Source organism: Camellia sinensis, chromosome 11 (genome assembly GCF_055761805.1).
Source record: "Camellia sinensis isolate YWXY chromosome 11, ASM5576180v1, whole genome shotgun sequence".
NCBI lineage: Eukaryota > Viridiplantae > Streptophyta > Magnoliopsida > Ericales > Theaceae > Camellia > Camellia sinensis.
In genome coordinates, this window is record NC_138971.1 from 162,560,623 (window position 1) to 162,571,508 (window position 10,886).

Here is a 10,886-nt window from a genome sequence, read left to right on the forward strand (position 1 = left end):
GCCTGCCCAAATTTAATTCGGACTTCTGAATTTTTGTTCAAGCCCCTACCAAATTTAAAAATATTTTATCCAAGCCCTAAAAAAATTCGGACTGAACTCAGATTACTCGGGTTGAGCCCGCCCAAGTTACACCCCCTAGTTTGAACCAAGCTTACAGATCTCGAAAGGCCCATAAGATTGCCAACTGATTTGGCCTGAAAAGATTGTGTATGGTCCGGCCAGCGTTTATGCCCCACGCATGTTTAAATAGAAAATTTCCAAAGAGCTGCAGAGGGAATATGGCACAAAATAAACATTTCAGATTATTCTTTTTAGGAACTCAAAACCGGATAGGGATGTTAGCTACAACAGTATATGCGCCTAAACGAGAGATCCTCGTGCTGGGATGATGGTTTTCTGGTTTACTGCAATACATTTTCTTGTTACATTTATTTCTACCAAGAAAATGCAAATAATTACCTAAATAAAATGGTCAGCTATTGGCTACCGAAGTTTGGGAGGAACTACAACAAATGGAGAGAGAGAGAGAGAGAGAGATTAAATTACACAAACTGCACTCGTGCGCAGAAAATGACGCCACAACGAAATTTGATTGTAATCCAACATTTTCACCTCGTTCAAGACTGTTTCTTCACTCTAATGCCCTTCAAAATCGACTTTTGACAACTTCGAGGGGAAAATATAACCTAATCTATGTGCACTAGTTGGTCTTTGATATCTTGAAGGCTTCGCATTCTATCCTGCAATTTTAAGCAATCAAGGTTTAGTAAAACTGCAAAAACTTGCTACAATAAGTAATAATAAGTGCATCTCCAACGATGCATCAAATTTTTTATCAAATTTGAGTAAAAATTTCATTTAATATCAATCATTTAATATCAAGTGCTCCTACGGAGGTTTTGGAAGCTTCATCAGAACAACAGTCGACCGGGCAAATGTCTTGATGGTCGACCTTCTAGTGTAATTTTTTACAAATTTTTGCCTTAAGGTGATCATCCAAGGGGTTGACCAGGCAGACAACTAGGACGACGACCGGAGGTCGACTGGTCAGTGTAATTTTTCACAAATTTTTACCTTAAGGTGATCGTCCGGGAAACATCCAGTGGTGAAAATCAAACGGCTATGAACAGTGATTTGATGAAAAGCACATTGGTTCTCAGTTTGATGAAACAAAAGTGAAATCATGGATTTGATACCTATTTGATAAAACCGTTGAAGCAGGAAAAAGAGTGATTTTTCACCAAATTCAAATTTGATAACAAATTTCAGTAACCATTGGAGATTGTCTAGTAAGATGTGATTTGATGGAAGCTATAGGAGCTTGTTAGAGAAAAAACATGTACCCTTTGTCGACATCAGGATTCTTCAAAGGAATTAAACAAAGTCTTCACTAAATTCACCAAATATATTTGGGCATCTGTCCCATTTTCCATGTTCTCGTGCTTCCCAGTAACCACCTGTGTAGTGGAAGGGTCCGTCTTCACCTTGTCTTTCGAACCATCTGGGGTTCCACCCATTTTCTTGCAATTTCCTCGACTGTGAAGGATGATGAGAATAGAATGGTCAGGTTACTGCAAACTGCTGCACACATCTATTAGCAATTATTTGGAAACATGCACAAAAAATAAAATAAAATAAAAAATCATATGTATAGTAAAAAAGAGTGAACAAAAGCAATTAAAAATGATGCTCTGCATTTCAAACAAACAAAATGGAACAAACTCACATGTACATTGACATTCCTATCTAGCAGCCAGCCATATACCTAATGGCATTCTTGACATGCCATCTATTGACTTATTAAGCCATTCAATCAATTTATCTCACCTTTAGAATTTAATTATTGGTCTTTGGTTATTCAGCTATACTTGAGATTACATATATCAAAATGTTTTGGTTCCAAATCTCCTAACAGATAAAGAAGACAAGAATATGTTAAAAAAGAAGCAATAAATAAAGGTGCAAGATATACCATCCTCTGTCGCCTCTCCAACCTTAACTTCTCTGCATTAGCCTTCTCATATTCCCCATTCTCTAGACCACGTTGGTCAGGTCTGAGCCTTGAATCCGTGGGTGGAAGTTTCTCCTTAATCCGAGATCAAATACCCAGGATCAGATAAGGCTATAAAAGACAATTAGAGATGCATAAGAGGAAATCCATATGAAATTTTTGTCTATCCATCATCTCTACCTGCAACCCTGGTGTTAACTCATTTAGTGTAATTGCAAACGACGTCATGTTGTACCGAGTGGAACTACAAGGCTTACACCTTTTCCACAACAAAGAAGCATCTGCAAAATCCTTTGGTTTGCTAGTCCCATCTCCATTCATATAATGCAAACTGTCATCCCACTTCCCAAATAATGTCGCAACCTTTTTCCCCATGGAATCTTCAACAAATCCATGAACCTGTATAGTAAGCAACATACTTAGAATGGATCCATCACTAATGTTACAAAATAAGAGGCTTCAAGCAGATGTAAAGAAGTTTTGTAACTAAGAGACATATCAACCCAAATAAATAAAACATAAGAAAATACGATGAAACTGCAAAGACGAAAAGTAAAATTTAGTAAAAAATAGTAAAAACTCTTTATTTACCTGGTGCGGATTTCGGTCAAGAATAGACTGCTCTTTGAACTTGAGTTTGCATGAATATTGGCGATTACCACGTATGTGCATTGTCCCATGGTGATTAAGGTACACTTTACCGAGGATAAGATTACAAATGGATGTTGTGACCTGAGAACAGAATAAACAAGTTTTAGGAGGGTGTTCCATAAAAGTAAAAGGAAAATAACAGAAGTAAAATTAAAACAGCCTAGCATTCCTTATTCTGCACAAACACAACCATATCACAGTGCACACCTACCTTGCTCCACTGGAAAACCTCACCATCATCAAACTCCAAGGTTAGAGTTCCAACAGGGTCAAGCTGAATTGATGTCCCCCAAAATTTGGTTCTAAGGTTACTGTCACCCCAGAATTTCCAGCCTTTTCCTTCACAATGGCAGGCAACAACTGTTGGGTGGTGACTAACCTGTTTCGACAAATAACAAAGACAGTATGACATAATAATCATGATTAACAATCCAACATTCAAGATGAAAAGAGAGCCAAAATTATTCAAAATCTGCCTAAGAAACATAAAGATAGTGTTGAACACATTCAGCCCTTGTGGAAAGGCCTCTTCCGATGTAAAATAGCTGTTCCCACCATTTTGTTAAGATTCGTCATTCTAAATTTGAGACATTTTCTTCCACATTTTTGCTTTGATTTCATGTTTGTCAGTTTTTTCTTTTTCTTTTTTTTTTTTTTTCTCCTGTTTAAAAATTTCATCATATCAGTTTTTGCATCCAAGGATATACAGAAACTCTGCCATGCAAATTTTTAACCCTCATCTGAATATGAAAATTCAAACCAATTATTAGACCATTGTTCAATTTATTCAACATCAATGATTCTCTTTTCTGTAGATACTGACCTTCTCAGAGAAGAAGCGAATTCCTTTCTCAGGATAATCAGCTTCATAAGTTTCCCCTAACAAAGGATTAAAGGGTTTACAATGCCGACCTTCAGATGAAGCATATCCAGACACAGCAAAAGAAGCAACATCCAGAATTCGCAGGAGACCATTTCCCTAGAAGCATAACACAACACCACAAGAAAATGTTAAACATCAAAATATTTGAAAATATTCTTTTTTTTATGTTGAAAACATATCTGAACTGAATTAATCATGCCAGTAAAGGAGCCATTAAAAAACTAGATCTCAAAGGTGTTCCACAAATAAACCTGTAAACAAGGAAAAACAAAATTACTTCCTACAAAAAAAAGACAGTGATAACTTATCAAATAAAAATATATATAAAAAAGGTGTCTGTTATATGCATAAATGAAAAAATAACAATTTGGCGGCTGTTGTACTACGTAATAAAGATAGGTAGTTCAATTTTTTCTCATAATGCTATAAATTCATTAGATTAATCAGTCTAACATAATACTAAGAAATTCTTAACAAACTTGTATTAATAGAACAGCAAAAAGTGGCTTGACTGTTAACTCATAAAGTGAACACTGCTACATTGATAGGAAATGAATGAGCAATTTCTATATGCACAAACCTATCTCGCAGTCACTGATTTTAGATGCTGAAGTTCTTGACCTTCAACCATCCAGAACGGTTCATTTGAGAGGACTGTTAAGGAGCCAATGGCACACAGCCTCAGAAACATGTTTTATAATTTGAATGAAGAATCTAGTAATCTTTGTAATGAGGAGGATATAATTGTTCATCCCATTGAGGGGACCTCAGAACAGTTCAAACTACACTTCATTCTTGAGTGTGGGCATTCTTAACTTTTTTAGACGAGCCTGTTCTTACTATAGGGGCACCACTATTGTACATTTGATCTTGTTGTCTCCAAGATCATAATTGAGAGCCATCAAAACAAACAAAGATACCATCTCCCACGCAGATTTATGAAGTATCTGGTTAATTTAACATGCAGAAGGTAAGTAGCACAAATCCATAAATATATCTGTGATGCTAAAGAGAGATAGAAATCAGATCATGTTTTTGGAATCTCAATGGAGTCCTAAAGATTAACAAGAAGAGGGAAAGAAAAAAAAAAAAAAAAACAGAAAAGAAAAGAAAACCAAATTCTTATATCAAGAACAGAAAGGACTCTTCCAGGGCCCAGTGGGAAAGACGATGGATGGACTCATTCAATTTCCTCAGAATGTTTTAAAAATCTCTTATGCATATACATAATGGAATACATTAGTAATATCAAACCAATGCATATCCAAACTAACCCACTTCAAACATCTAATAGAGGAAAAGACAATGCAATGAAATGAAACAGAAGACAATTTACAGACACTAGTATATATTACCCCCTAAGCAAAGACAATAAGAGGTAACGAACATATAATCATACCGCTTTTCCATGCTCATATGCACGATCCAACAGATAAGAATACTCCAAATCCTCAAAACACTTTTGTAAAGATGATATTGGCTCATTGAAGTACACAGGGAGACAAACTCGTGTTAGATCTTTTCCTACATTGTCTTTGATCATGGACCAAAGACTGACCCCTTTCTCCTTTTCGACCGGATCTGGAAGCTTCTTTCGCCTTTCAATTTGTGGATATGTGGAGCTAATAGCTTCCTTCTGAGCATTCAAATTTTTCCTATCATCAAATTGCTTTTCAGGTCCCATACACTTACTGATGTTATCTGCAACTCCAGCAACAGACCCACAACTAAGAGTTGTTTCAGAAAAATTCTCTATTGTGTCAAAATAGGAGGTATCATCTTCATCTGAGACGTCTTCAAGCTCTTGTTTCTCAATATCATCAGATGATTCAGTTGTGCTGCATTCTGAACCACAAAAACAAGATGTTAAGAAAATTAGAACAAATGCTAGAAGAAATGAAACTAGACACATTATATGGTTTTTTACAGATAAGAAAATGGACATGAACAACTTTGTAGGTAATTCATGACAACGACCAAAAAATATACATGTTTCATGTATATTCCTAAATTTCTTCAGTATATATTTTAGAATATACTTGTATTTATATACATACACGCATACACTGCACATATACTCTATACCATTGCTATGATAACTTTGTTCATGTTCCTCTGAACTAAAGTAGGTCTAGCTTATTGTGGTTTTCCATTTCTTCAACTTATGCAAGTGACTAAGAATGGCACAATTTTATACCTTTGAATCTTCTCTAAAATATTTAAACCAGCTTATCTCTCTCCAAGGGCACTTCACATGGACCAAAAGTTGGCACAAAAGATTGATGTTGGCCTTGAATGAGGTGCACGAGAAATAAGGGGAAGGAGAGGCAGGGAGGCAGAAGTTCACAAATGATGAAGATGAAAGACAAGAGAATACGGAAAACCAGATGCAAGATACCTAGTTTAACCAAAATAATTATTATGTTACACCCCAATGAGATTGACAGGCTCAACCCACAAAATCTAAACTGGTAGCAAACCTAGAAGGACAATTGAATATTTAGAAATAAAGTTTAACTAGATAAAAGAAATTGTATTGCCTCAAGGCGTAAGCAAGTGATAATATAATTTTTATTGCGACATAATTAATCTACTCCTCATTCTTAGAAAGCAATGACAAATAACAGTCTATTAATAAAAATTACTATGCAATCAGTATCAATATTTTTACATTCCGTATAAAACATCCTCTCTCAAAATCATTTATGGGGAAGACGAAGTCTATCAATCAATAGTTATTAAATGGACAATTGCGGTTACAATATTATAGGAATTACTGCATTTTGAGCAAACAATATATTTTTGAGAGAGAGAGAGAGTGAAACAGTAGAAGTAAATAACATATATCATGCGCACCACTATATTTTCCATGCCCTGGACAGGAAACTTCATGCTTTGTCAATTGGTATTCACTATCAGGAATTCCAGAGCCTTCAGCTTCTATATTGGCAGCCTGCATAAACAAAGGAAAGATGACTACCGTAACATTACAAATACCAAATAAATCACGCATTAGCATACCATTTGAATATTTTGTTAGACAGAAAGCACAGAGAAAAACAAGCAAACATAAAAATTGAAAAAAAAAATAATAAAAAAAAAATAACCTAAGCAGAAAACTATTGAGGAGAAATTCCCTGGTTCCAAATGGTTTTACTCTTCCTTTCTTTCAAAGCTGATGGAGTTTGGTCAAAAGATGTGAGGACAGTTTTCCACCAATTTTTCGAGTTCAGGGACTTAAAGAAGAGCCTCAACGCATCTTTCATTACCCTTACATTTTGACACTATTTTCTTGCGTCAATTGGATGTGTTCAATAAAACTTTGTTGGATAAATGACTTTGCAGCTTCGCTTCAGAGAATGAGAGTCTGTGGAGAAAAGTGAAAGACGCAAAGCATGGGCGAGATTGAGGTAACTAGTCTATGGGTTCAGTTGTTGAACCTTATGTGGTAAAGTTGTGGAATGGCATTGTGAGGGTTTGAGATGAGTTTGCTAAGAAAATTCTATTTAAGGGGACAATGAGAGGAGTGATATCTTCGCTAGATCCATGGTGCGGTCATAGATGTATGAGCAAGAGGACAATAACTAGGTTATCAAAATTCTACAATATGCATTTCTTTTATCCTTTTCACATTTTTCTTTTTCCTTGGTCCAGACTTAGTCTCCACACTATGAATTTGTAAGATGGTATCTATTGTGATAATCTAAACGACAATAGTTGTTTCTTCCACCAAATAACACAACACAAGTTGTTCAACCAAACGTAATTAGCTCAAAATGTGTTGCTCCACAACAACTGAGATAATTATGGTACGTACTAGTGGAAAGTCAAGAAACATGTCTATACAGAACGAAATGAGATGTTGGGAGGCCAAGACATGAATATGTCCCACCATGGAGAATTGCTCGTGGCCAAATAAAAATAGATAATAGCGGCATTTGATCAAGATAAGATGGCAAAGGTTGAATAAGACGCATCCCACCATGTAGAAATTGCTCATGTTACCAGCATTACAAGGAAAAGAGGAACACAAAACAGAATGTGGGTCCAGCCACGAGAAAGACGTATCATAAAACAATAATAACAAAGATGAACAGAATAAAGCAGAAGTTGAAAAAGATCCTGCATCAGCACAAATGGCAAGAGTTCAAGGTTTAGTAGTGTAGAAGTTGTGCTCCACATGCAAGAGAAGTAGAGTCACTATCATCTAGTCTGTCAATCAAAATTTATCCATAATCCGCAAAGATATCAGAATTTACCCCCTAGCAATTGGGATATATAGAGCTTAGTTTTGAGCATGTATATTACCACAAAGCAATTTCCACACACACATAAGAGTAGCGTCAGTATATCATATCAAGTCTATCAATCAAATTTGTCCATGATCTACCAAGATATCAAAATTTACCACAACCAATTGGGATATAGTAATTTCCACATACATAAGAAGTCACTATCATCAAGTCGGTCAATCAAATTTGTCCATGTTTTTTTTTTAAAAAAAAAAAATATTTAGTAACTAGATTGTGATTTATACTGCTATTAAAAAACAAATGTCACGATTTAGACACAAATCCAAAATGTAGTTTTATGCAATATCGGCACAAATTAGGGTAAATACTAAGTAAAATTTACCTCCAATTGCCTCAATGTGTCAAGCAAATTCGAGCGCTCTTGGCAAAGTAGTTTGAATTGTCCTTGTATTCCCAAAAACTCCGAGCGCATGATCTGCTCACAGTCCTTAACAAGCACATCGCTGATGCCTGCCTCAATCAATCGCTTTTTAAGCCTATCAGTTGATATTGATATATCACTTGGCACAAGAGAGAGACTATCATTCAATGGCCTAAGATAGAACAGGTTTCGAGATGAAACTAAAGCTTCTATCCAAGCCACCCGATCTCTCTTCGAACTGGTCCTCAGATGAAGGGTTTTAGTAGCAGTAAATATGTAAAATCGCCTATCGTCCGATTTGCTCTCCCTAAACGAAGAGACCTGCAAAGAAATCCAATAAGATTGGCAGAATTCATGATCTTCAATAACCTAGATTGACTATAATTCAATCTAAGCAGCTTTACTGCACTAAAATATGGAATTGAAATCAGTCTAAACAGAAAGTTGAAACCTTTTCCAACAAAATGCTACCTAAGAAAGAAAATAAAAACAGGCGACCTGAATTTGCAGGAACAGAAGCCGTGGAGTAACAAGATGACAGAAAAGCTCAGAAAATATATTTTCCCGGTTCCCAAACAGTCTCCAAGATACATAGAAAAGTAAAGCATTTAGATCTACCGTTGGATCGAAAGCAGAAAAGTTTGATCAACAGTGGTGTTGATAATAAAACGAAAGCTGAGATTTTAGCAGTGATGGAACCAAACAGGAGATCGGGAAGTAGTGAAGAAAACGATCCATGAAAGAAGAAAAATAAGATCAAACGAGGCACAAAATCACAAATCTTCTGATATCTCGAATGGTGATGTGACCACAGCTTAAAACCTAGGCCTACAGCGTAGGCTATCGTGGCCCCTAGTCACCTGTTGATGTGACCCACTACAGATGAACAGCCAGTTAAATTCCGTAAAATTAATTTTTTAAAAAAAGAAAATTAACAAAAATAAATAAATACTAAGAAAATAAAGATATATAGATACGTGTATATGGAGAGAGAGAGAGAGAGAGAGAGAGAGAGAGAGGTGTGGATGAGAGTGAGAGACCAGTGGTTAATGGAAGCTCAGACAACAAAGCTATTTGGTGAAGAAGATTTTCACAGAAAATTAAAAAAAATTGACGAAAGTAGAAAAAATTACTAGAGTAAATATTTTGAAACAAAGGTCTGAATATTTTGCCCAGAATGGAAAGTTTTGTGAAGTAGCGCCAAATACAAACAACGAGACTAATTACTCTCTCTCTCTCTCTCTCTCTCTCTCTTACCTTGAGATGAACGATGCAACCAATCTTGTGGTTCCGGCGTCTTCCGCCGGAGCTGTCGTGGCGAGATAGTGGGCCGGAGGAGACGTCGCCGATTAGCCGAACGTCTTCGCCGGCAGGGAAGAGAGCTAGGGTTTCGGGGATGAGGATCTTGGAATAGGAGACGACGCCATTTCGGAGTAGAAACCACCTCGATCTCCATCCCTTGCCGTAATTGGTCCACTTGTAGAGAACTCCGGCGAAGCTGGCCTCGGATCCCGCCGGACACCCCGCATTGCCGTCAGATCCGCCAGCAATCATCGTCGCCGGCATGCCGGAGCCGGTTCTCGATTGCGAAACTTCCGGAGACTGGTCTCCGATCCCCGGACTCTCCAGTGAGAGACAACATAGGGGATGCATTTCCTTCACTCGCATTTTGATCCACGAATTCCAATTCACAGCCAATCAAATCTCCATTTCACTCCCCCTCCCCAACCCTAAACCCAAATTTCAATATATATAGATGGGTAAAGATTTATATAGTTATTTGGGTTGGGTTTGTTTTGGAGGGAATGAGAGCAACAGAAAGAACATGGAAGGTGTTGAGGAGAGGAGAGAGACCTGTGAGCGAGTTTTGAAAATATGAGAGAGAGAAAGATGAATTTGGAAAAAATGGGATTAGTAAAATAAGCAGTCTCTTTGTTTTCGATCGATCATAAAATAGAGAGGTCTGGTGGCAGAATCGTAATTAACGGCGCTATTGAAGCAGACTTTGGTAGAGGGAAGGAGACTCCATTTTCTCTCACTACTACCATAAGAAGCAGCAGAGAGAGGGAGAGAGAGAGAGATGAAATGTGTAACATATAAATGGCATAATTTTAATTTTTTAAATCATAAATTATCATAATTAAATATAATATAAAATATTAAATAATTTATGAATTATAATTAAATATATATTATATATATAATTAAATATGTATATAGTAAAAGGTATATTAGAATTTTTCGAGAGAGAGGGGTCGTGAGTTCTCGTGACTTATCGTGTATGAATAACACATGATATAATCAATTAATAAAAAAATTAAATGGAGAGATAAATCTCTTTTTTAAGATGCAACATAAATTTAATAGAAAATAATAATAATTAATGATGGGAGGATGATATCATGTCATTAGCATTATCATTATATTTTTTAATTTTTTTTTCAATTTATTTAAATTATTTTTACTTAATAAATTATAAACATAAATTATCTTAATACCAATTTTTAAATTAAAATAAGTTATAGTTATCTTCTTTTTTTTATACAGCCCAAATGAACAAATAGTCTTCTTTTGAATATATATTAATTTTTTATTTATCATGAAAAAAATTTATAAAAAAATTAAAAAATGATAGAAATGAATTAAGAGTACTTGAGGTGATTTAAA

The 10,886-nt window shown here is 35.8% G+C and overlaps 1 protein-coding gene across 4 annotated transcripts; it reads right to left on the reverse strand.

The window, feature by feature from the left end:
* Positions 1 to 279: 279 nt before the first annotated feature.
* Positions 280 to 10,314, reverse strand: LOC114259081 (oxysterol-binding protein-related protein 2A). Of its 4 annotated transcripts, none has more exons than XR_014344883.1 (11): positions 9,477 to 10,310; positions 8,181 to 8,540; positions 6,402 to 6,498; positions 4,945 to 5,390; positions 3,486 to 3,641; positions 2,874 to 3,041; positions 2,603 to 2,743; positions 2,192 to 2,410; positions 1,973 to 2,122; positions 1,344 to 1,536; positions 280 to 740 (listed from the first exon to the last, which is right to left on the reverse strand). XR_014344883.1 is itself a non-coding variant. In XM_028199082.2 (11 exons), the coding sequence occupies exons 1-10, from the start codon at positions 9,885 to 9,887 to the stop codon at positions 1,375 to 1,377; spliced, it is 2,274 nt and encodes a 757-aa protein (XP_028054883.2). In that variant the 5' UTR covers positions 9,888 to 10,314; the 3' UTR covers positions 280 to 740; positions 1,344 to 1,374. The 4 variants fall into 4 exon arrangements, 3 of the variants coding, with proteins under 3 accessions (XP_028054883.2, XP_082752112.1, XP_082752111.1); XM_028199082.2 differs by having other exon boundaries at positions 1,973 to 2,086; positions 9,477 to 10,314; XM_082895986.1 differs by lacking the exon at positions 9,477 to 10,310 and adding an exon at positions 8,691 to 9,108 and having other exon boundaries at positions 1,973 to 2,086.
* Positions 10,315 to 10,886: the final 572 nt, after the last annotated feature.